This window comes from Neodiprion fabricii, chromosome 3, assembly GCF_021155785.1.
Source record: "Neodiprion fabricii isolate iyNeoFabr1 chromosome 3, iyNeoFabr1.1, whole genome shotgun sequence".
In the NCBI taxonomy this organism is placed as follows: domain Eukaryota; kingdom Metazoa; phylum Arthropoda; class Insecta; order Hymenoptera; family Diprionidae; genus Neodiprion; species Neodiprion fabricii.
Genome location: NC_060241.1, coordinates 26,753,983 through 26,781,391, shown reverse-complemented (window position 1 = coordinate 26,781,391; position 27,409 = coordinate 26,753,983). Strand labels below are relative to the sequence as shown.

At 37.4% G+C, this 27,409-nt stretch overlaps 1 protein-coding gene and 1 long non-coding RNA gene across 4 annotated transcripts; one reads left to right on the top strand and one right to left on the bottom strand.

The window, feature by feature from the left end:
* Positions 1 to 1,399: 1,399 nt before the first annotated feature.
* On the bottom strand, positions 1,400 to 27,268 carry LOC124179170. 3 transcript variants are annotated; one of them, XM_046563354.1, is made up of 9 exons: positions 27,076 to 27,267; positions 14,983 to 15,051; positions 14,718 to 14,893; positions 12,046 to 12,306; positions 8,991 to 9,301; positions 6,602 to 6,912; positions 6,138 to 6,321; positions 5,870 to 6,048; positions 1,400 to 5,762 (listed from the first exon to the last, which is right to left on the bottom strand). In XM_046563354.1, exons 2-9 carry the CDS (start codon positions 14,985 to 14,987, stop codon positions 5,321 to 5,323), a joined length of 1,869 nt encoding a protein of 622 aa, XP_046419310.1. In that variant the 5' UTR covers positions 14,988 to 15,051; positions 27,076 to 27,267; the 3' UTR covers positions 1,400 to 5,320. The 3 variants fall into 3 exon arrangements, with proteins under 3 accessions (XP_046419310.1, XP_046419309.1, XP_046419308.1); XM_046563353.1 differs by having other exon boundaries at positions 6,138 to 6,315; positions 14,718 to 15,051; positions 27,076 to 27,268; XM_046563352.1 differs by having other exon boundaries at positions 14,718 to 15,051.
* Positions 15,473 to 17,590, top strand: LOC124179210. Its single transcript, XR_006869979.1, has 3 exons — positions 15,473 to 15,697; positions 15,785 to 15,914; positions 16,035 to 17,590. It is a non-coding gene; the product is annotated as an uncharacterized LOC124179210 (long non-coding RNA).
* Positions 27,269 to 27,409: the final 141 nt, after the last annotated feature.

Here is a 27,409-nt window from a genome sequence, read left to right as displayed (position 1 = left end):
TAATTCTACAATAAAATTTGATAATCTCCATTAATATTCATCAGTGTATTAGAGGAGGTTGAGATGGCTTTGAGTTTCGTGGTGCAATTGTTTGTGCGATAATTTTAAATTATGAATGTACGTAAGTATATATGTATATATGTATGTATGGATGTATGTGTGTATACAAAGGGCAACATGTATTCAGGATGCCCAAAACTTGGAATAAGTAAGCATGTAATCTTTTCCTTCATAAAAATTCAAGATATCGACCATTCCTGACTGTAAGAACGTGTTCCGCAAGGATAGTTAGTAATTACCTATACTGAACATGCAGCTTATAAAAGTGTAACTCGCAACTTTTCCAGGATAGTGTTAAGTTCTTACTCTGAGGAGCAGTAGATATGAATGTGTGTTGGGTATTGTTTTACGATGCGTAGATGCGGCGAAAGAAAGTCAAGAGTCGTAATATCAACTTCCATTTTGTAATTTTGTATCCCTGCATATATACTAGGGTGGTCTTTAAAAAAGGTCATTTCTGAATCATTACTCGCCTACCCCAGATATCAGCTCCAAATAATTCAAAAATATCTCCCTAATTTTTTAAGATTTTTACCTCACTCTAACCACTCTCGCCAACAGGATGGATATCCCCGTTAAAAATATACATGTTAAATATATACTACGAATGTGTCCGAAACATGTATATTTTAAATAGGGAAATGCAAAAATGACCTTTTTAAGGACTACCCTAACGTATGCACCTTGGGAAACATCAGAATTTTATATGTTGACTTTTCACAGAGGAAACTTTTCCGAGCTTACTTATTACGACTTTCCAGACACTCTGCTGTATCGTACTATTAACTGACTCATCTTGATATAAACCAGACTGATCACTTCTTTTCCTCATTACTAATCAGCAATGCAACGAAAAGATGTCATGAATTGCATGAAAATACGTAATCTTAAGAACTTGTAGATAGTTATGCAATTACTAAAAAATAATTATCCGATAACCAAGTTAAACTAAAGTCGGATAACATACCTAAAACCTATATGAATGAAAATTGAGAAATAGAATAATTCCATTGTTAATCTTTGTATTTCGCGATCAGTGAAATTAATGTAGCCCAACGAAGTACATTACTAAAGTTCCTTACAGACATTTCTGTAGTATTTCCCATATTTTTAAGTTTATTAAACGAAGTTTTTTTTTTCTAGTATTGGCTACATTATGTTAATATTCAGTTTTGTTCTAGCAGCTATTACTGTGAGTAGTTTTAAAACTCTCCGTACATTAGATTTTATCATAATTTGATTAGTTAATTCAAATTTATTTTGCTGTGGTAATATAAACCCTTTCATTCATGGTTTTTATTTATTATCATATATTCTCATTAAATATTTTGATTAATTGCATATTATCCTCATAGTTTCCTTGCCCTTGAATCATACGAGGTGCAACAACATTCTGTTACAGAAGTATACGCCAGTGGAATTTGGTCTAAGACATTGTAAATACCTGTATTATATTTAAAAATACCTATATTAAATACCTATTATATTTAAATATTACAGTCAAACATGAAACTTAAAAGTAGAAGAACCTATTCAATGACATATATCCACCAGAACGTAATATCAATAGGTCAGATCAAAAACAGTTATAATGTCATTTGCTATCCGTTCATATTTTTTATGTTACCACAAGTAATGTATGTTGCATTAAATGCTAGCGGAAGATGAATAAACACAATGAAAATATATTTGATCGACGATAAGCAGGTTCATGCCATCACGAATTTCATGTTTTTACTGTAATGACAACTAACTATAACTGGAGTTATAGACAAAAATATATTTGTATTTTTATAAAATGTTTCAAGTTCTAACTTTGTTATAAACACAGATGTTACAGTTTTAATCTAAATAAAACTGCATATGTGAAACTTTATACTTGTACAATGAATTGCATATCCCATGAAATAAGAAAATTCACAATTATAATTACAATATTCCAAACTCCATAATATATAATTTTACGAAGGTTTCGACCCGGTCATGCTGGCAATCGTATTAAAATGAAGAATAATATATCGTAATCAAAAAAATATTTTTTCAGAATTGTAAAACACAGACTGTTTATTTATTTACCAAGGTTGTACCATACAAGGTGTTCAAACTATGAAAAATTAACTTGTGGGTTAGCTAATGTTAGGATAAATGTGAAACATAATGAACCCTTTGTATTTGTAAGTATATGATTAATATTTATAATTTTCAGATTCCATTTTTACCCTGTTTCAGAACCACAAAATTCAATTTTTCATATCTGAAACTTCCATATTATATTAGTGCTTTGAACTACAAGAATTTCAAAAGTGCACTTCAATATTTACTACACTAAAATGAATGCAACTTCGGCAGCAGATTATGGAGCGTATATACGGCAGAATAACTGTAACATTATTTAATAAGTCATTAATACGCTTTACTGTACAAGATTAGAGCATCAAAAAGCAATTAAAACTTTATGAATGTAACAACCTTAAATATTATACTTCATAATCAGTAGGTAAAAGATATTCAGCTTATTTTTGAGTTTTGTGCACAGTGGCAGTGTATGTGATTTATTAAACAGCAAGTATTACGTAATTTATGGAATAATTCAATCTTTATGCGGTTTTGTATGAATCTCGGTTTGCAGCAACCAACGACATTCTATTCAAATTTTGTGAAGGAACGTTCAACAAATAACGTTGCACAAAATAATTTCCACATCGTAACATATTAAGTTTATAATACGGATAAAATATTTAGAAACATAATACTTGATACAAATACTTCATACCAAAATTATATTCAATAACGGTCAGTTATATTTCAAAAACATTGCTTACATTATATGTAAATTTGAAGATTCTTTTTGGGGTGTTGGTGCAAGCACGCAATAATCGAATAGTATAAATACTCTGGATACGATTCTTGAGTCTATCTTACATAAGGATTTAGATTATTTGATACAAATATTAACAAAATTCAGAGAGCTGCATATCTCTCCTTCAACAAACAGTAACCGATTTGTAAATTTCACGTAAAACAACTCTAAGAGACATTTCGAAACCTTTGTCTAACAAGTATTTGGTCAACATTTTCTAAGAAATTTCGAACTCTATTCTTTTTTACAATAATTATTCTGTCCGATCTAATCTGACGAACATTTTGACTAATCTCTATACGTAATATAGATATATATATATATATATATATATACATATACGTATATAAATAATTGTGTGTGTGTGTGTGTGCGTGCGTGCGCGCGCGTGTGTGTATATATATTTTTTTTTTTCAGAACACTATTTAAATATAGAAAGATGAAAATCTCAAATTTTTAACATTATCTATTATTTCATAATACGTTAATAATATCTGCCAACTGTATGTATCGAATGAAGACAAGTTGGCTGAAATACAGTTACTACAATTTTTTCAAATCTATCTCAAGTCTCGATTACTATAAATGGTCGTAAGAGCTTGTTACGCGTACATACTACTTAATTGTAGAACAATATATATTGACTAATTTCATAAGTCTATGTCTATTTCAACAGGACATTTAAATGCAGTGTACAGATTATTGTTAAACCTGCTAGCATAAAATAATTAAATTGTCAGATAGATACGTACTTTTTAAGACACAAATTTGAACACGCCAAAATGAATTATACGTATAACGCTACGAAAAATTTTGATCAATGCAACGGCTGCTGAGTGCGATAATTTTTAAAGAATGTTGATTAATTTTCTATTTCACCATTAATTGAAAAATGCCAAATTCTCACAAACAAAAAATATGCTCACTGCATATTAATGCACCTGGAATACAATAATGATCATACTAATCAGGTTATCGATTATTACCAATATTCTGATTATGAATTAATATCAACATCATGCATTGATGACTGAATATTCAAGACATAATTGTCCCAGAATATGTACACGAGATATGTTGCACCACATAATCTTTGTAAACACATTAAATTTCTGAGAATTAATAGAGTATAATCTTATCTACATCTACTTAAGTACGCATCATTCAAATTACTGAAGATTTGCATTAAGAAAAGCCCCAAGTTAATGTTTGTTAAAAGGGTTTTTTTACTTACAGCCTTGATCAATTCAAGTCTTCAATTATTATGCAATTTCTATACGTTGAATTCACTACTAGATCACTGTTCCGTCAAAAAAAATTTGATCGTAAACGTTATTTGAGTGTGTTGTATATTTGCGGTATTTAACACCAGCAAGTGAAGGCATTATTTTTGAGTTGTTTGTCACAATATTTAAAACTAATGCAATAAACTGAGGAACTTACAGATACAGCCGAGAGATATTGACGATAATCATATACCCAAAAGCCACTGATGGCATTTGCTTCTCATGTTAAACAAGTGGCAGCAGACTACACACTAGTGACCTTAAATGTATCAGAAAGAATGTAAAAGCTGTACTACATTGATGGTAATCCTTGGTAATTGAAAAAAATCTGATCAATCCAATTTCAATTATTGAATATCGTCATTATAAGGAGCTACATTATTGGCCCAACTGAACTTTTTATATGCACTTCGAAAGCGAAGATTGATGGCAGATGGGAGCAATTAATGAAGAATAAAACGCATAACCTCGGCTGCGTCTTTAAAAAAAATGAAACAGTATTTACACCGTGTAACAGCTTTGAGAAATTAGGAATTTCAATAACGTATCTATTTAATAGATAAATAAACTAAGAAAGGCAACGGTTAATGAATATGTATCCAGTCATAGAGTTTGCCGAATTATCGAAATGAATTATAGGCCCTAATTATCATACATACAAATTAAGGTTGAACGAAAATCCTCCACTCTCCACTAGGTAATCACTTAGGAATATATTGCAGGGTCAAAATTTTCTGACTAATTAAAATTACAAAGAAAATGGCACGTGTGTTTCTGAAACACCATTTAAAAATATTCTTTATACATATATATGCAATAATAAGCAAACGATTCATTTTTAATAAAACTCTATAAACTAGGGAATCGTCAAATGGATCATTGATATCTGAAGTCAAAGCTCACACTAAATGTTGACAGAAGTCTACATATTCTGTTAGGAGATAAAGGAGCAAGATAACTATAATTCATTTCAGTTTTTCGCTATTCTGGAATGTAAGTTACTCACCTAAATCGAATAGAGTATCAGCTATCACATGCAAAATGTATTTTAAAAAAAAAGTGGAAAATAGCAAAATTTGGAGTTACTTTTTAAAAAAATTGGCCATCGACTGGTTTAACTGTAGCCAAATTGCACTTTCCGACATTGGCAAAGCCATTTAATGATCCTGGCATTACGTTCCACTATACTCGGTGGATCACTTGGCTTCTGATTGCAATCGTCATTTCCTCCTCTTCCAATGCTGCAATTGTTATTTTGCCACTGATTTGTTTGATTGTTACCAGCCCATGAGTACAGTCCCAGTGCAGAATCGACGGAACTAACACTGTCAAAGAAAACTGGGGAAGAGGACTTTGAATCTGGATCGGTAATGCGATGATAATTGTCCGAATCTAGGCCGAGACGGTCGAAAAAAATTTCAAGCTGTGCAACTGAACGAGTTGGATGTGTTGATTTATTTGAACGAATGTTGTCATGTCGCCAGTAGCGGTCGCTGATATCCGACTTCGATCGCAATATTGGTCTGCCCCTTTCTTCTTTCCAACTATCTGAAAACCTGAAATATTCCAAAAACCAAGCTTCACAACAGTAGTTTCGTTCGGCACGACCTAGCATATTTGTCTTTGGTCTAAGTGATATATCACCCATGATAGATGACAATACCTTGAGTTTCGTGTTGGGCTGAAATCTGTTTGACTATTACTGCTTTCTGAGTCTGGTGTGTATGGTCTCACCATAGATTGCGGCGTGCAACTTCCATAACTACTTTTTCTTGATCTATCTTTTTCTGTGGAATGTTGTGTCGAAGCTCCGCTGTCTCTACGAATATGACTCCAGCAGTCCTATGATTAACAACATGTAAATTTCAGCAGTAGAAAATAAATTTCGCTCTTGCCCGAAAATTAATTTTTTGTGGAAATGTAATATTCACTTGAATTCTAGATGGAGGCTCGCTACGATGGGTACAGTGACCAGAAGAGCCACCAGAATCTCTCGCTGTTGCTCCATGACTCAATTTGCTTGATCCTGAAGATTTCTGTGTTCGACCACCAGACGACAACACGCTACTTGCATCTCCACCTCCTGACCCCAAAGACCGTTTAATATGCCTAGAACTAAAATTCCAAGTCATCATTTTTTTTCTGACCAAAATGCAGCTGCTCAGGTAAAAATTCTCTATCCAAATTACTATCAATTATGTTTTACACAGAATTCCTAGCAAGTGTGTATGTATGTTTATTTCCTGTTGAATCTTCCGAATTTTTTTGTATTTCTTGAAAGAAACTTAATGCCCTTATTGCGTAATAGGTTTGGAAATGTAAGAATTCTTGCACGTTTGATTTCTAGATAGTGATTCATAAAAATTTTTGTAATTAACTGATCGCTAAAGATCACCTTTGGTAGCAGCTGGCATCTCGTTTGAAGCTATGTTCCGAATAATCTGAGCTAGTTTCACAATCTGGGCAGTTATTAATCGTTTGTTGTTGCCCAGACGCCGATGGTTTAGAGGACGACTTTGATGACGAATGTGGAGATAGGGATGCACGACTTCTTGTACTGGTACAGTGAAGATCAGGAAGTGACTTATGACATACGGTTGTTTCAGCAGGCGACGAATTGCTTGATTTTTTTCCAGACCTTCCGGATGAATGGGAATGAGAATTGCTTCTACCAAATTTGAAGCAAATATCAAGTGGTACCCCATGCTAAAATTAATATACAAAAATAATATGCACACATTATTCTGTCTCGTTGGCATAGGCTTCACTCCAATATCTTGAGTAAAATCATGTAGATTCCTTTCACAATTATTGATTTCCTGTATACTAACAAGGAACACCAGTTTGGCGTCCACCTTTGAATTGGTTGCAACTCATGTACGTAGTAGAACATTGAAAACTAAACGATACGTATGTTTTTTTACCGGCAAAAAAACGGTTCCAAGCGGTTGAAAACGACTCTTAAAAACGGGCACCCAGCGGGATGATTTCTCGATGCGCTCGACGTATTCGAATGAAACAAAGCGCTTCTATCCAAGCCTGAGAATCCAACCCCATTGGGTTCCTATCTTTGGGAGCCCCTTTCACCCATTCAAACAGTTTTTACACTCATCAAACCTAACGCGTCTTTTGGTTTTCAATACATGAGCTGCAACGAAATCGGAGGCGAACAAAAAACTGTTGTTCCTTGTAAGTCATTCAATAAATAGAAAATTAATACCCAACAATTGGACGAAGATAAATTTGTTACAGTCGAGATTATTTCTTGTTTCTGTAGTTGGCCTTGTAGTCAATTTCCAGTAACTGTTCAACAATAATTCACGAACGACTGCAAAGTACGACTTTAAAAGAGAGTAAACGCATGACCGCTTGCAGATTTGATGGAGTGTAAGGAAGAAAGAGGTAATTCCCAATATATTGTTTTTAGCAGACATATCAGTGAAACATTGATCATATTTCCATCTAATTGAAATTTCAACTCATAATAAAGTTTCAAAAAACAAGCATTATTCACTCGGATTCAATCAATTACGTTTCACATGTGTTCAGATATTATTTAAAATAACGTCAAAAAAAGAGAATGTTCAACAAATTCCTTGCATACATTCTTATAGAGTAGTGAGTTCGAAGGTTATTTTAACGAGCTTTCAATATAAGAAAACAAGTCGATTTGGTTCCTTTTCTTACATATCACCCCGTATTTCATGATAAAAATGACCATAACTTAAATGAGCAAACATGCACAGATGAGGAAGTAAAAGAAAAATATGTTCAACAAAGAAGCGGAAAAAATTTACAAGGTAACGATTTTATAAATACTAAATTTTCTTGGGAACTTGGACAGAATTGATCAGATTCAACTTATCAAAAAATCAAATTTTGATAAGTTGAATCTGATCAATTCTGTCCAAGTTCCCAAGAAAATTTAGTATTTATTACATTTAACATGGATGAGAACCAAGATTTGGATAACGATTTTATCCTTTTCATTTCAAATCTCCAATTACAACATATTTGCTGGTTAATTCGTCCCTCGAAATCGTGTAGGTATTTATCGTAAAAACGTAGCAACAATAAACTTAAATGTTGGCACGATCGTCAATCCAGCGAATCGTTCCAATACAAATTTATAGGGAATATACGCTTTTATCGACTATCGAGGGTCGACCATCTTAAAGAAGAGTTGAAAATCCCCTAGCAGAAACTCACAGAATCGCGATACGTCTAACGTAGATACAACATTCATAGAACATGCATATCAGCTGTTATACCTATAACGTTTGGACAGCAGCCCAAACAGCTCCTACGTTCTGGTTAGTGAACCTATCATATCTCTTTGTGCCCCTATCAGTAGCAGACACCCAGCTTATTTCGTGCTCTATCTACCATCCCGTAGAATCGGTCAATTATTCTTTGACGACACACGAAATTACGGCCACTTCATCACGTACTCACTCGCGCACGTGCTCATACTATAATGTACGATCACTCTAGGATATGGCAATAGATCAATGTCTACACGCATATCGTAACAGCATCGTAGGTGTCGACATGTGAACGCTTCAAGTACCTGCACACGCGCCGTACATACTAACAGAAATTACCGGTATACCGGACTATATACGATATCCTGTTTCCTGCTTCCCGTATCCGGTGTCAATCCTGTTAAGCGAGGCGGTCAAGAAATTTATCGGCCTTCGAATGCACAGACGACGGACGATATTTATAACTCGCGGGATATCGATTCACCACTTCCTTAACATTGGAAAGTAAAAAATAATTACCAAGTTGCGGTCATCTTCTCTGCAGCTGACGGATGCCGGACCTCCGGGTGAATATCTGAACTTGTCTTCTCTTGTAGCTACTCTGTTCCCTTGAGCCAGTGGCGACGGTGGTGGTGCCGTATCGGGGAAGAAAACATTCTCTTTGCTGTCAGTGTTTAGAAGCCTTCTAAGCTTCGTTTGCAACTGGTCACTTCCGTTGCCACTGGGGGGACCGGATATTGTGCGTCTTTGAGGGACTGGGACTAGTCGAGGACTCTTCGGCGGCAACGTCGGCGGTGGCAGCGATCTTTGTGGGCTCAATAATCCGTCAGCTGGAAAAAGAATATTCAGGATGTTTAACCATCGTTACACTCGCAAAACTTGACGAAAATAAGAATCAATTTGTTACGCTTAACGAGGTATAAGATTGTCGTATTCAAAAAAAAAATTTCGACTGAATCTGGCACGTCAATTTGGTACAATTTAATTACACTTTCTATATCATACATTATTGTTATAATATATTGCCGTAATAAAAACGGTTGGGCAAATTTCAATTTCAAGCATTTCAAACTCAATGGTACCTAAACGAAAGAAATTATACTGATTTACGCTGTTATGAATTATCATTAATTTTTGGAGTTGATTCGAAATCCGTTGATGAATGTTTGACTAGTTCAACAGGGAGCCTGCGCAGAAAAAAAGTTCCGCCGCCTAACTAAATTGGTGCTTTGACATGATAGTTTTGCAAATTGACGAGATGAATTACTTGCTAAATTTGCACAAGTGAACGATCATCTCTGTAATAAATTTAGTACACACACTTGAATTAATAGGAGTTCGAGGCCATGACATAGGAAAATGACAAGCTCATTTTGTAAAGCTGCATTTAGGCGTAATACTTCGTGAAATCTGGACCTATTTCTACACAACGTGGCATGGATTTTTTGACGACGGAGGATTGAGAATTATGCAAATCCAGATCGAAGAACTGTGTATCACAGCAAATTGAACAAAACAGAAGCTATATGAAAGTGAATTTGAAACACGTTATATTGGCTATACTGTATTTCCAAAACGCGTCATTGGTGACGATAAAAGTAGAACCTTGTGCTTAACAGCTACAGTAAGGAACACCGAATGCTGAAGAGGTCATCGCCACTGCAGGTGTTTTATCATTGTCGTGCCTGTTGTGCAAGATGTAAGTACATAAGTACACAAGCACTATAATCAGGGTAGCAGTGTACGGGGACCCAAAATCTCGGATATTCGAACACGGGTTCGGGTCAGGTTTTTTGGCAATCGCGAAATCTTTGGCTAGTCCGAAATTTTCGGGTACCTGACCAGAAAGTAACCCATTTTACACGACCAGATCCAGAGAATTTCAGTACCCGCACACCCCTACTGGTCAATAACAAAATTATTTCCCGATGATGTGTCAATAATGCCGATATGACAGAATTCGAAAGTATATTTTTCGGTAAGCCTCTAGGCTGATTTTTTGAGAATAGAACCTCCAAAACTCACAATTCTAAACGGCTGTGGAATTGTCCTTCAGATTGTCGGGGATTTCGGAAATGACAGAAATCCGAAATTTTTTAAAATCTCTGTTCACTTTCAGAATCCCGGTATTTTTAGAGAAGTGAAAATAACCGTGACCATAATTTTCAAAAACTCGGCAATTTTCGGCTAACTCGAGATTTTCGATAAGCTCGAAATTTTTCGGTAACTCTAGATTTTCGGGTACCCAAAATTTTTGGTTAATCCGAAATTTCCGAGTACCCAAAATTTTCGGGTATACGAACCGAAGGTAATCCATTTTACCCCACCTGACTCGACCCGAAGAATTTTGCTACCGCACATCGCTAAAGCAGGTAAAGATTCGCCTATGCATTGAGTTCTCTGTACTGGAGTACACTCTTATTGTCAAGTACAAAATTCAAGATTTAGTTTAAGACGTCGCTCCTACCAGTACCACTTCACATTTCAGGGATACGTGATACATACGACGTTAATTGATGTGGGGAAAAAAAAACCAAGAAATTTTTTGGGGTCGATAATTTCTGGGATCGAGATTGTGATCAGAATTGAAAAAGCATGACAAGACTCGTAGTTTCATTCAAGATGACAAGAGTACATTTAATCACCACGGGCCGTGAATGTTATCGTTTCATACCGCATTGTATACAAGAGATCACAACGTACGACAGGACATCGATTTTATTGTCTGATGTCGTAATGGGAAATCTGGCGGTATTCGTAGTACATAAGAGACGCATACTCGAGATTTCGATTGTAAGCTTACTGCGGCATATGTCGTTATAAGCAAGTGCTAATTGAAGATGAGTTATTGATGAAACGATAAATGATAGTTGTTTTATAACAATTACATATCAGATGAACCTACGTAATATAGACAAGTCGAAGACATACGTGACACTATGTCCACCGATTTTCCCCCATATATTTACCTACACACGCGTACATGTATAATACGTGCATTGCCACCGACACATGGCTAATTCCAAGCCTGCCAGTACAACCGATCGGTTTATTTACGCGTAGCCACCGCATGCTGCGTTATATAGTCTCCCAGCTGCCGTTTGTATATACATATACACACAGGAAGAGACCCTGGCATATCAGTTGACAGTACAAACAGCAGCCTTATACCAGTTGGCTCGAAGAGAGCCAATTCCTTTTTATGGATCTCCGCCACATTCTTTTTTTTATCAATGCTTTTACTCGAGTTAACATTATCACACGTTCACGCTAAAGCAACTCCCTTTCTTACGTAAATATTCTCACCTTACACGTTCTGGATGATTACATGCATTGAAATCCGTATTTTTCTCACTCACTTTCAGATTATTCCAAAACCAAAATTCTATCAAATTTTTTTCTTCACCGCAACAAGTTGCGAGCTTAAAATTGGACGTGAGTTATAGAAGTGAGTTCTCGAATCACCCACTCTGGGATTCAGATAAGACTTGATGACTCAAAATCATCCTTTGTACACTACAATGAAATGTCATGTACGTAACAAGGAAGTAGGTTGTATGAAATAATGGCTTACGTCTATCCTGGTCGTGACAATTAGACCAACAACACGGGGGTGTCAGCGGTGTTGGAAGTTGTGGAGAAGTTGGTTGAATGGTACAGGTTCCGGCGTTGCTACACTTCCGCAAAAGTCGCGGTGGTGCCCCGGGCGCGGTTAACTGTGAAACTTGAAGGTGACCGCTGTTTTTCAGCTCCTGTTTCCTATCCAAAACCGTTTCGCTCTTCACGTAAAACGCCTTGGACTCTTGAAGCAGCTCTACGGCGCTTTTCCTCTTTCCTACATACAAGTGGAAAAATCAACCATACAAGACATTCAGTGCTTTTCCTCTTTCCTACACATATGAGCGGAAAAAAAACAATAAAATAAGACACTCAGCGCTGAATTGGTACTGTCAACATAGAACCGAACTTGCGTAGACGACCGAGGATTTTCCCACATCATATCAGAACCATGACTCAAAACTCTTCTCGTTATTACAAGGATAGTTTGTCGCACTAAACAATGCCACTAAACTAAAATAGAAACACAAGGCACGTCTTTGTGTCCCGTTTTCTCCATGCAGTCTAGGAATCCACCCAGCTAGAATTTAGGGGTTCTGGGAACAGCAAGGGGTGTGACAGATTGTTTATGTCACTCCGTTGGTATATCTGTCCGTCTGCGATTCAAATGTACACGCATTGCACGATACATCATCATTTTGAAAGCAAAGCTGTCGCTAAATGTGTCACCCTCCGTGATATGAGGTTCCTGCAGATAAGAATTCCGGTGAAAATTAATGTCGGTAAATATTTTGGAGGCTTATTTTTAGAACGGAGGAAGTCTGTCGAATCATTCGTGCAAATTTGTCTAGGTCGCGGGTATCTATTTATGAATATAGATAGGCGAGGAAAATGTGTATAGGCACATGTAACCGTTAACCGGGTTTTGTGCCGGACATTTTCCTCGAGAGGTCGTGGGTCAACGATAAGAAACGGTTGATAACCTAACTTGGACGGAAGGGTATTAAATGATAATCAGATACATTCACTTGGGGCGTACAGTACTTCGATAAGTGTACATACACAACTAATTTTCATGCCAGAACCACAGACTATGGTTACCCAGGAGTTGAAATATTTAAGGTCATACCACGCAGTATTTCAGAAAAGTGTAATGCAGCTTGAATATTTCAAGATCTCACTAAAAGGCAAATTAAAATCTTAAGAAAGCCATGCCATAGCTGGGGGGGGAGGGGTAAGAAATCAGAAAAACCGAAAATCAGAATGTCCAATATTCCGAATTTAGTAAACTCGAATAACAAATATGAGAGAACAGATACTATCAGAAATTTTAAGTCCCGAATGGTGCCGAATAAAAAGCCGCAGCTTAGCTAAAATGTATTTAGTAGAGGGCTCTGTTATTCGAACCCACTTACTTCAGAAAACGTTAATCCAAAAATTCAGAGATGCAAAATTTAATAATGTATAGAATCAATATTCCAGAGAATGAATTTGTAGAAAGTTTCATATTCTCGAATGTCCGAATATTATAAAAGTAAAAGTTTGAACTTCATCATCTAGAAACTGCGGAAAACAGATATCCAGAATGTAGAAGGGTCATTATTCAGAATCGTACAATTTCACATTCCGAGTCTATCGAGCTAATCTATTTCAACTTGTAAAATGTTTTATATACGGAATCTAACAAATTCTGCAATATTTTTATCTCATTGAAAGATTGAATACGACTTTAGGTAACATCAACTTATATTTCTTGGCTTCTAATATGATACGAGTTATTGACTCTTCTACTATACTGCGATTCTTCATTCTGACGATTCTGATATACTGCAATTCTATATTCCGAGCCTTCTATGAGATTATTACTCGGAGTTTTAACCGTTCCGATTCTTGATCCTTCGCATTTATAAATTCGAATAGATGAAAATTCTACTTTATGATCCATCTCTAGGTTATTTATTTGTGTTTATGAGCAATCGCATTTCCCTTAAATTCTATAACTTCAAATTTCGATACTTTCATATTCTATTTCCATTATTTTTGGCTTCATGAAGATTCACCACTTTGTTCTCTCGTGATTGTGAGTTTTCGATAGATTTATATTCAGAATTCTGACCATTCTGATTTTTGGTTTTTGTGATATTTTACTCGCACCCGCTATAGCTTATTGTTAAACAGCAGGATCGTAAAATCTGCATTGCCGAACATAGGTATAAAGTACATGCTTCACAAAATCCTAACAAGAAATCTTGGTCTGTCTATGGAACGGTCGTTCAACTTGAAAAACTCGTATCAAATTCTACTATACATATACATAGCGTAAATTAGGCGGTTAGTTCTAGCGTTAATAGATAACGAGGTTGTGTAGCTATGCAATCGCTGACGGTGACATCTAGCTTTAGATTGAAATGCATAACAGTGAATTAAAGAAAGCATTCGTCAACAACCAATGTTTTTAGTTGTCATTTATACCAAAGTTCTTTCGAACTATGAACTTGACATTTTGTTTTCACCTCGTTTAAAACTAATCCTTGTTTCATCGCCGCGTGTAAACTGTTTCACTAATTGTAAATACAAATAATAGGAAAAGAATGAATGTTCAGTTACTTAGATTCCAGTTATAGGAGAAACTTTAATGTACAATGTAAATTGTAAATTATAAATTATAAATTGTCATGGTATTCTCACCCGCGTAATCACCCTGGTGACGGTTACTTCTGACGTAGAGGGTGGTCGCCAGCTGGGGTTGCTGATTCGTTTGGGCCGTTTGAGTCGGCTGCATGACCTGCGTGTCCCAGTATCCCCTGGTGCCAAAGCTATTGACACCCGATTGCTGCGACGGCAAGGTTTGCTTGCACGGGAGTCTAGCCATGGCGGTCATCATTGTTTTTTTCTTTGTCTTTTAAGGTATTTTTTTTTTTGTCTTTCTACTTCAATAGGATTTTCCGCTCACCGCATCGACCTGCACTCCGCTTTCAACCGCGCAACGCTTCAGCCCCATTTCCGCGCTATCTTCTGCCCCCTGAAGCATATAAAAAAGTTCAAAGGATTTAGAACAAATAGAATATATATATAGTGTGCGCTGTGTGTAAAAGAAAAGAAGATATAATCGGACTAATGTAATGCTATACGTAATCAAAATACGAACCCTTGGATTTTTACCTCGATTTTTACACAAGTTTCTGTGATAAAATTCAAAACCAAGAAAGATGAGATACTTCTCTTCTTTCATTCTTTTTTTATTATAATACTAGTTCATATTCGAACAAACAACTTCTAGTCGAGGTCAACCATAACTCTAACTATAGGTAGGATAATTTTCTACCAATTTCCTGAATTGACCGATTATGTACATTACACCTACGTGCCTGTACATATACGACATATGTATATCTCGTGACGCACGATGACGTAGATCATATAAATTGGAGCGGAAAGTCGGTTGTTACAGAGAGTTACGGCAAAAGAATAGAATTGCGGGTGAATCGTGAAGAGGTGGTATACACACGTATATAGGATTGACTAAAAATTCATGCCCATGCGAATTGTCGTTATGGTCAAACGAGCAAATGGGTCAACGAGTACGGATTGAGCCAAGGAAGAAAGACGCGCGAACGAACCAGTTATTATTATACATCCCATTGTCGCCCACCAAGGCAAGCTGCCAAGTATTGAACAATCTTTTAAAGTACCCCGTGCTATATATTATTTTATATTATACATATCTAACAACTGGTGATATTCTCGAATTATAGAACGCTGACGTTTTTCTAACCGCGACAAACGGTATTTATGTTTACGATTGTAATCGCACTTGAAGCAGGTGAACGGTAAGTCCGATTAGCACGGTGAGAGATGGATCCCAGACGTACCTATACAAATGACGTACGTATACATGTATAAATAAATCGAAATTGGTTATACCTAGGACGAAAAGCTGTTTTCAAGTTTTAGGTTGTTTTATATTTTTCCATCTAAGTGAAATTTTTTTATCACACTTTTCAGCAACGTGTATTTTATAATACACATTCGCTGTCAACGGCGCGCGAAGCGACGAACTTTTCTTTTTTCACCTGCACAGATCCGTAACGATGACGTAATGCAACCGCAGAAAATTGTCTGGAGAGAAACGAGGGAATTGTTTGCAATAAATTTAAGGCTTCAGAGATTCGTGCGAATAAACGGCTACACGTGATCCACCTGACAGGAACGCACTTCTGGCGTCAACTGCGGTTGTCACGAAAGGAAAAGACGGGGAATCAAACGAGAGGGAATAAAAGTGAATTCGAAAAAATCGACGAATCGTACGTACAGGCATGTCAAAGTACGTAGGAATAAAGGGAAAGAGGTACACAACCGCAAATATTCAACGTGTATGTATGCGCGTACATTGTACGATGTAGTTCACGTCAATTGCACGACAAGGCCTCCGGGATGCCGGATTTCACACGCTCAACGCACGACAGTAAAATGAGTATATCTCGACAGAGAACGGTATACGTTTCTGTGAAACAAGTCAGCAAAACGGATGCAGGCGTCGAATTCTCAACGACGCAACTTCGCGGCTGTATATTAGACCATGTACGATTATACAGATGCGTCGACGGCATTTTATGAAGTTCGTCTGAAGCACCAGAGAAACGAACGCCTAACTGCGCATATTCGATAACATTTTTCTTGCAATTAGTGCCATGTGGTTATTTGGCACAACGAACGAGGTGAAATTCAATCCAGTTAACACAGAGATCCGGAAGGCGTGAAAACATTCCTGAAAAGAAATCTGCATTCTCAACTCGTCCGTCAGACGCTATTTTTTTCTTTTAGTTTTTGTTTAATTGGATTTGGCATGGAATCTGAACATCAGTACGTTTAATCTGTACTAATTCGCTGTTTATTCTTCAACTATCAGAGCAATATAAATATGCGTAAAAATTTCACACACGCCATATTTTTACGGAGTCCTGAATTCGATTGCAAGGTTTCCGTTTAAACTCACATTGACCGAAACTCAATATCCGCACCTCGTGAATTTCAAATTGATGTAATGCATACCGATACAGCGTTCAAAAGCGTGATCCGATTCGTATCGAAAAAGTCATACATTATTTATTCGTAATCAGTATGTCGCATCACTTTCATTATTTTAGTTACTAACGCAGAATCCATTGTTCCAAACAATACCAGGAACGAATGTATTTTTTTTTTTTTCTTGTGCTGTACTGCATAGAAAAAGATTGGACGCAACCAACTGAATCTGTTGTTGTGAGCACGGAAATAAGAGATTTATTCAACAACTGAAACTAAATATCAGCTGATACACCAACACCGTTTCTTGTCCAAACAGATGTTTGACTTCATTCTCGGATACTTAGTTTCCGTAACTGATAAACAATGATTTACAAATTCGCGACAGTAAACTCGGCTAAAATCCGTCCTACCGATCCTTCGGCTCCGTGTATAATGTACCTCCGAATACGCGGATCGCCTTTTTTATCCAAGACCCGCGATCAGCCAGCCAGCCCATCTGTTACCATATGCAATAAATTTGGTTTATACGATTACACTGCACATGCTTTTTCCTGCCCTAATTTTGATACCTCTCGGTGTGGTTGGGATATGTAGGAGATTTGTTCCATCTGAATCTGCAATGCAGGAGCACAGGAGACGAGAAAAATAAACTTTATCACCGCAACACCGATAGTTGTAATGCCGGTATATCCTTTATTCCGCGGTGAATTCGATACTGGCTGGCAGAAAAGACTCCACGTACGTACGTTTAACGGGACCATCAGCGGAGGACAATCCTCCGAAGATTTAAGTGAGTCTAGTCAGGACTCGACTGAAAGGCTTTAGGACCGGCGTTCGCGGGCGACAAGTGCATGCGTTGCGTTTACATACAGCAGCTTATAGCTGGTTTCACAGAACTAAGGCCGGAATAACAATTCTAGTTGCGCTGAGAATTTATTCAAACGAATGCACGCGTAGGCCAGGAACCCCGACGTTCCGAGCTCGCAGCAGCAGTTGGTTGAGCAGGCAAAGCCCGCGATGTCGGTGTTCAACTCTTGCATTACCTACCCACTCCGAAGCCGTGACAGAGAAATTATACTGGTAAATAGCGTATACGCAATTGCGAGGATCGCGGGGTGGAGGAAACGGTCATTGGACAAAAAAATTATACTGCTTTATTCGAGCCGTTTTCACATTGACCGCGCAATACTGCAGCCGAGTTAATATCAAGCTAACCCAACTGTCCGATTATATTAGTTTATACTTGAATAAATTGACAATAGCCGTAGATTATTCTGTAGAAGAATGGGAACGCAGGAATTGAGCGGTTCAAACGAACTATGAGACTTAGGAAACCAGGCTCGTAAAGATGTGTTAATTCGACGAGAAATGTGTAACGTAATAAATAAAATATGGGGAGAAAAGTATAATTCAATGGAACTGATTGATTAAAATCAATATATACTGCGCCCGATGCCAGCGCATGAGGCTTTTGTCAAATATAACGCCACTCGAAGCTTCCATTTGACGCAGGGATTTCGAGTGGTCCTTGATCCGGAGAGGGACGAGGAGCTCACTGTTGACACAATGAGTCGATTCAAGTTTTTCATTAATATATTTTCCAACCACCGGTGTCACTTCTCGAGTGAAAGGATCTGCTTGCGGGTAGTGACGAATCGTCCAATTATATTTACCGTAATTCCAAATGACCGATCAATGATCATAGATACGACAAGTCCTAATTGAACGCCGAAGTTAAATTATAAAAACAAAGAATGCGGGAAGTTCAAATTTTCGAACTGTTAAACTCGATGACATGTTCGTAATCTGAGAGCGCATCTAATCAAATAATAGACGCTTCAAGATTGAGTGATCAATTTTTTATGATTTCCAACAATTTCAATAATGGTTATTTTTTTACAATTTTTGTCCAACACACACGCACACGAGGAGGCGAGTTATTCGGACATGAAATTCAATACGATTCTAAATACACATACAGATATACAGGAGGTGTTATCTATTCACGGAAATGATCACCGAGCACATGCAACCCAACTCTTGTCTACAATAATACCGCGGTAAGTCTGTTACAGTAGCGGGAACCGTTTCCTTTCAAGATAAACTCCCTGTACACGTATTGCTTTAACGGACGGATGTACGCCCTTGTATTTGCAAGTTGTGTTGGAAGCAGAATATCCAAAGAACCACAGGACAGTCGAGGTATCGAATAAGAGCAATTGGATGCACGTTCTTAAAACGCAAGGCGAACAATAAACAGCTTTATCCAAGTTCCAAGTAGAATGATTGAATTTTATCGATTTTGTTAGTTACGTAAACAAATGATGACCTCGATTTGATAATACAATCATAAAACTTTGTTCGCTGGTAATTTTCTTTTGATTGAAACGAAAATCTCTAGTCTGTACCGTGTAACTATTTACTGCAAGCCAGTCGCAGCTGATTGCCTACTTATAGAATTCCCACCACGTGGGTGTCCACCTTCTTGTCATGTCTGCTAGAAGATAGGTTAACACACGTATAAATTACACTGGTCTGTTCCGAGTGACGAGTACGAAGTGATTTTCAACCTGAAACGGGAGTGCGGATTGCATTCGTGCGAGTATTTACTTTGTTATTTACAAACGACAAGGTAGGCGTACAGATAGATAGATGGATGGATGGATACAGGTACGTTAAGTGTCCCTTTATTTTTAAATCGATCTAGCCGCGCACCTTCGCCCACAAAAACACCCCCTAAGCATTAAATATTTATACGATAACGACAAGATATACGGTACAGGCGGCTTCAGGCGTATGCATTTACACGTTTACTGCTGCAGCACAAGACGGGATATCACGAGTACACCTACGCTGCAACGTCGAGGTCAGAAGAGAGAGAAGTAAAAAAGGAAAAGAAAGAGAAGAAAAACTTCTGTAAGTTTATCGAACGCTTAGGCTGCGAAAGGTTGGAGGCAAAGCCGTCCATTGGCCGGTTTTTCGTTCCGAAACCAGCAGCGAAATGCGGGTTTAAACACACCTACTCGATGTATGCCGAACATGTATTTTATTGGGATATGCACGGCGAAGCGTGTGCTGGGTTCGCACAAATGTCGCACCCTCCTGCCAAAACGGTAACCTCGTGTAAAAAAGTCATGCTAAAGGGCAAGTTCGGGTCGGGAGTCGAGGGCGTTCGACACAGAAGGGAATTTGCTTTTCGGCACTGTGATATTTTTATTCCACTCACGTGACAGCGTGCAATGAATTAGTTAAAATCGGAAACTAAGTATCTAATATAGAAATCTTCGTTGCCTGCAGCCATGAGGTGTTCGTTAACGTAAAATATTTTCAAGATACAGCGTACGTTGAGTGTACTACTTAAGGGTTAATTGAAACTTTTTCTTCGATCCATATATGGCTAATAAACGGACAGACGCATCTTACTCGCAATTATTAAGGCCTTTCTTACGCGTGCCGAAATGTGCCAAGACATGATATATATGAATACGCACCCACACGATTCTGGTCTGTACGCTGTTTGGCCGAAAGTACCTTACAGTAACTTGAGCCACGATTAGAGAAGTCGCGAGCTTAAAACATGATTATGAAACGAAAGAGGAAATGAAATTCAGAATACCCGTAGGAAAGTTTTTCGGGAATTTGATGGAAGCAATTTACGCAATATACATACATAACTTCACAATCGATTCTCGCGGTATTTTACGCGTCAATGAACCGGCATGTGAAGACTGCTGAACTATCGCAATCTGATCGCTAACGAACATAATCTATTGCTTTGTCAACAAAAGGTTTGCACCGGCAATACGATTTTGTCGATGCAGCAGAGTATCGCCGTTGAACAAATAGTATCATATTTTTTGATTGATCGACAAAGTCAGGTGGAAATACACAATTTGTTATATTACATGTATAAAGGAATTTGATTATACGCTGTGCACGTTATACTTGGTTAACCAAACTTTTTACATTCCACTTTGTCACCCAGAGCCTTGATTTTTCTTCTTCTCAATTTTTCATAAACTGCATAATATTATCTTGACTTTGGAACAAGTGATGTGGTAATAGTATAAAAGGTATACGTACTATTCCGAATATACTACTCGCATATACTTTTGTTTGAAAAAAATGCCGAATCGATTTTCCGTTAATTTAAAAATACGAGTCCGTGGAATACGGGCTTGTACTCAAGTTGAGGATAATATAGCTTCGCAGATTCGGGCAAAGAGTGATCATGACACGACTTCGTAGTTGCGATAACGGTTCGCTCAACGAAATGGATAAGACGAAGACACGATCTCTTGTCGCGGTGTGTCGAATAGTAATTATTGATTTTCTCCCATACTCGGAATCACGTTATAACGTAGGCGTTGAATTTACGTATAATATGAGAACCGCGTGAGACATGGAAACGGCAACGTCATATACCCAAACTGTAAATGTCCTACCTGCCTGAGTTATTACCATAGGTATACTGCACGTGGCACGTATATTGTAGTATATCGTATATTGTACATTGTTCAAAGAACTGTACATGTCCCTATGGCTCCATATTCAATTCCATTCACATGCCTATAATAACACGTGCATAGCGACAGAGGCAAGGTATACCTGCGGCAATTAAATGCAGATACAACGAATGAGGTACGTGACAGATGCGTGCAAGGCGCATTACCATACATTCGTGAGAAAATAATATGCTTTTATGGATAGAACAAATTAAGTTGGAATAAATTTCGTTCACGCTTTATTTGACAAGACATTATTACACGTGTACATTATGCCGATACTTAACAGTCGTTACGCCCGCGCAATAACATATCCAATGCTAATCGCCTCTTTTACGGAATGTTAATCCATTTTTCATATTCCTATATTGACTGATCGTTTATACCTATTATTTGATTATCGCCAGGTGTAGCTGCATATATATATTTAAATATTATACATCTGACAGATGTCTATAATTATAGTCAAAGAGTTTACCAAGTGCAGTTAATGGACGAAGGATAGGGAGTGCCTCGTATTATATGCTCGGACAGTAGAACTCGAGTCTAGTAGATAGAGGAGCCGCACGTAGCGTGTATTTTCGTAAGTCCAGCCGAAGACAGCTTCAGGGAAAAATAGCGTATAGATCATTTCTTCCATAATCGATAGAACAACTAATTTTGTGATACACGAGCTTGTATAACCAATTTTGCTGTAAATAATCTCCGGGTTCATTTTATAATTTCGATTATAAATTTTCTGAATATACGTTAAGTATCACGAGCCGCTCCTTAAATACGCCTACATCGTGATTGGAAAGCGATCGTAATAAATTAGTACTTATAGGCTCACCCGTAGTCTGGATTGTCAGTTAAAATTGACACGGGCAAAAACTCAATTTTACAGAAACTCGCGCAATATTAATTAGTCGCTTCTATGTAATGTCAATGTTTCAAAATTATTTGTAGTGTAATTATCTTAGAAAAGACCGAAACATGTACCTACGCCAGAAAATTGTAAAGTATTTTTTTTAATTCGGAGACTGATACAAAATTTTGTCTACGCACGACAGTTATTTAACGATAATTATTGACACTTAAATGATTATTTAGAGTCTTTGAACGATGATTTGTGTGCAGTTACTAAGGCGATGTTTTTCTTGATACAACCCTTTAATTAATAGGGGACACTACGTTTTGTTTACAACCCTATTTCTTGCACGATACGGAACCGTTATTTATCATCCTAGCAAAAAGTGGGACTATGCGTGATTAGGCTTAATACCTACAAATATAGCCATATATAACGCACAGCACACTATACAAATATTGTAAACTTTGCCGACGAAAAAAAATTCTGCGCTTGTAATTACGGCATACAACTACAATCGGTTTGTCAAAACCATGTTCATTTCTTTCTTTTTTACAGATTCTAGCGTCGAGGTTCCAATTTTTTTTTTTCATTATTATGTAATAATACGGTTCGGGCAGACCGATATTCTGTTGTTCATTGTTTAAACGATTACAGGCATTTCCCGTAATTCGATTTCGCGTCTAACAAAGCCATAGCTAATGTTCTTCATACATTTGTTACAGTATCCGTAGCAATTGAATTCGTTTTGCATCTTAAGCGTCTATCAGCCTTAAGCCTTACAGCCTTAAGCCTGTATGCCTCTGTTTCGCCCATTGGTTCCTACAGAATGTCGTATAACGGTTTCCTCGGTGCTTTTCTAAACGTTATTAGACTCCGTTTCCAATGTTATAAATTTTACCGTACATAAATACACGCGTAACATAACCAGACGATTCAAGACGTGTACGAAAAGTATTTCATAATTTTCTACAATGCTTCGAGTACTCTGGAATGCTTTTCGAGCTGCTAACGTAACGTAACTTTTGAAATTACGTTCTTAGTTTTTAAAGTTTCTGTCATCTTTCCGTGCAAGCTTCTAGGTACCTATAATGTTTTACTTCGTCGAATCTGTCGACTAGATTCACTGTCGCGGATCAGAGTTCATGGTTCAGACTGCTGCAGATACGGGATATCGAAAACCAGAAAATATACCGTTCGCTGAAGATTGAGCAACCGAATGCAGTAATTGAATCAAACGATGTCACTGTATCTAGGTGTGCAGTGGCTATCGCTTTCTATGGAGTTACGAGTGAAAAAGAAAATGAACCAACCGCTGCAACTTGAAAAAAGACAAGTTCCAGTTCAAACACAGCCATTGTTAAAAATTTGAATTCTATATGGAAATCTTTTTGCCTAACTGGAGCCCCTGCATCAGCAATAATCGTTAATAATTACCAAGCAATTATGAATTCGTTATAATAATTTCACTCGACGTTGACCCGGGAAATAATTATGTCAATTATAAGGTCTCTTTCTATAATTAGGATGAGTAGTGTTTCATTTTTTTAATGTTCTTTGTATAATAAAATTCCCGCTGCCTTGTAGAAGAATTAAGCAACCAAAAGTATACAATCAACAAGACAGTACGATCTTATTTTACAGCACGATCTATCATATATATATATATATAAATATATTGCTAGAAAGAAACCTAATTTGTTAGTGCATGAAAATTGGTTCTTCTCGTCAGGAATTAATTAAGATGAATGTAGATATGCTGACATGTTTCAATATTACGCTCTGTTTATATAGCGCGTATATGATGCAGGAAACAATGTAAGTTAATTTATGATTATAATTTATTCTCACCATCTTTTTGGACTGTGCCAGTAACGTTATATACCAAAGTGCCGTGATAATGCGTGAATGTACAAAGGCGAAAAGGTGTTGAAGGAAAAATAGAGCCTCTCGCTTTGTTGCTTAAAACACTCGTTTCCGTGGCCCGCAAGTTACTTTAGACCTAATTACCGACATTCCACAGTTACTCGAACCGATATTAAGTGAATTGTCCAATTTGCTGGACCTTTACGTATCAAGTATCGAAGAAAATACGAGAAAACTACGGAAGCAGACATCGTCCGCAGTTACGGTGTTACTTTATTGATTAAAGTGGGCTCGACCTCCAAGCACGTGCTTCGCTCCCTTCAGTCCCATAACCATTCATCAAAAGTCCCGCACGACACACGCGAGGCTCGAGCTCCCTAGCCCGGTGCTTCTTGGATCAAGGTAGAATTCACCTTATATTCACGATTTAGCGGCGTCGAAAGCTCGTAGCTTCCGACACATTTCCCGTCGTACGTTCTGGACGTCTTCGCGTTATAGTTCTCTGTAATCCTTTCATGAATACTATAGACTTTTTTATTTTCTATTTTAGACTAATAAAATCCATCTGCTGTACTCTGTGCTGTATACATATATATATATATATATATATATATATATATATATATATATAGGGTGGTATTATACAGTGGAACGCGCGTTAATTTATTGGAAGGAGGGGGAATCCACATCTGCTTTTACTGCTCGGGTGACATGTGAATTCAAACACATATTATGCAGATCAATTTAAAATATATTCAATCGAAACACTGACACTACACAGAGGTATCGGGCGTACCAATTATTATCGTTGCTATTGTTGTACGTGTATGCATACCGGCAGAGTGAGCGACGACGCGTTTTAATTTGATACAATTGAATCTGACTCAAGTACATTATAATAACTGCATAGAGAGTTTTCATACACAGATATACGAGGAGGTTATAACTTTATGTTCATACGATGAATTGGAGCAGAACAATATGTTGCGAATGACTCGCACGAACATTATAAATCATAATTGTTGTCAATTAATGTACGCAAATGTTGCATTTCAATTCTATTAATTCGTTGAAAAAAATATAGTAAATAATAAATAACTCTATCAAAAACTTTGTACATAACTTTTCGACAAATTTTCTCAATTTTGATGGTTACCTATGCAAATACAATTAATTTACCGGGTCAATGTTTCTCAATTTTCTACGATAGACGTATAATGTTTTGTGAACGTAAAACTCCTCATTCTGTGTGCTTGCTGTAAATATTTGATCGCTATTTCGGGGTTTCTAGGGTATAATCGAGGGTATAATTTGTGTTCAGCCTGTAAGCCGAGAAGACGATCAAGATTACTACGAGTCTCCGGATCAGCTGTTGACCCTCGATTGAAATGCGTATAAAAGATGATAGACAAAGATGCACAAATTTTTTCAATACACGTCATATGAACTAGAGGTTCTTGTTGACTAAGTAATCGACGTTTTCGAATCCATTAGCCCTTCTCCGTTCTTAACAAGTGTAAATATGTACAATCGGCAGAGCGAATAAATAGATCAACAATCGTTAGGACAAGGCTTCCAAAATGATTAATCCAGACGTTAGATATCCGCCCTGTATAATTAAAAAGCCGTAATGATTGTCAGTACCGCTTTGCAGTCCTTCGACGTCTCGTTTAATAGCTGAGCAAAAGCATTTATCGACGCGTGATAATATTTTTAATGCATGTAGAATATAAATTTAAGGGACGGCTGTCCCGGGCAATGAGCTGCCGAATTCGCTGCTCGAAAAATATACAAATTACGTGTAACGGATGTAAATCCAATATCATTCTAAGATTGGTAGAAATTGCACTCTGAAAGCACCGACTTCATGGCAATAATTTAAATTATGAGAACCGTTGGTAAACAAAAAAAAGAACAGCATGTTGCAGAGAGAATGTCTGAGACGAAGAATGCCTAAGCCAACTATACGTATAATAGTAATTACAGTTATTGATACAGACAAGTCTATTTCTCGGGCATATGAACGTTGCTGAGCTGAGCAGTTTTCTTTTTTAAGGCAAAAGAGACGATTTGCATTGATTTAAACACGAAGATCCGCATTGTTCGTTCGATATTTTCTTTCAAGGATTGTATGAATTGCCAGTAAATATCCTTTCCAAATGCCACGGAATTCGTTCCAACTGCAAATGCAACTAACGATTTTAGCTAAAAACAATTTGAAATCGAAACGACGATGTTAATCACCGCAAAGGATATAACAAGTTTGAGAAGATCGCATAACACGTTGATAAACTGGGATTTTATCTACTGCGTCTTCGTTGAATTTAACGTGATGTCATGCCGGCAGGATTTAAGTTTATTTGCAAAATCTGGGCGCACGAATATTGTTTACTCTTGCAAATCCTATACATGTACAAACACGTTCATCGTAGTAAAAACGTTCGATCATTTGAATAGTCTCAGGAATAAGAGATTACATTTTACCGTTCATCATTCAACGGCTCGAAATATCGGTTGCGAGAAACTTTGCAGAAATATTAATGGAACCGACGGCCGTGTTGCAAACAGGTAACTGCACGGAATTAAAAACAACGCCGCAGCAGTAGAGAGAGACACACACTCAGGTATACTCTCATCCCTGCACAGAAGGACAGTGTGACATGTGATTTTATATCGGGTTTTTGAACATCCTCGGTACAGCCGCTGGGCTCGTTGAACCGTAAACCTGTATCCGTCACAGGGACGAAGGCGTAAAAATTAATACAAAAAAACCGTCTGAATCCTGGATATTACTTACAACTGGTGCGGCGGCGTCAGCATAACTCTATTAAAAATAATGCACAGGTATAGACACGTTCACTGCACCCACGCACACGGCTCCGATGCTAATCGGACATGTTACAAAACCGATACAAAACTTCGCCCGCAATGCAACAGACCTCAAGGAGCCCTCGAAATCAACGGGTTTGTGTTCGGCTTTCGGCCACTGTGGTCCGTTTGACATAATTTATTTGGTGACCCCACGACGGCTGCTTCGGGACTTTCAAGGGTGGGGGGCCTGCTATGTGTGCGTATGAAAACTCATTGTGTGCGTATGCGTGTCTGAATCGCGGTACAGGCATAAAGTAACT

Coding starts and splice junctions, on each gene's coding strand:
- LOC124179170 (XM_046563352.1), bottom strand. CDS start 14,913: ATGATGACCGCCATGGCTAGACTCCCGTGCAAGCAAACCTTGCCGTCG. Junction 9,302..12,045: donor TTGTCACGACCAGGATAGAC/GTAAGCCATTAT, acceptor TTCTTTTTCCAG/CTGACGGATTATTGAGCCCA. Junction 6,049..6,137: donor AGCCTCCATCTAGAATTCAA/GTGAATATTACA, acceptor TGTTAATCATAG/GACTGCTGGAGTCATATTCG.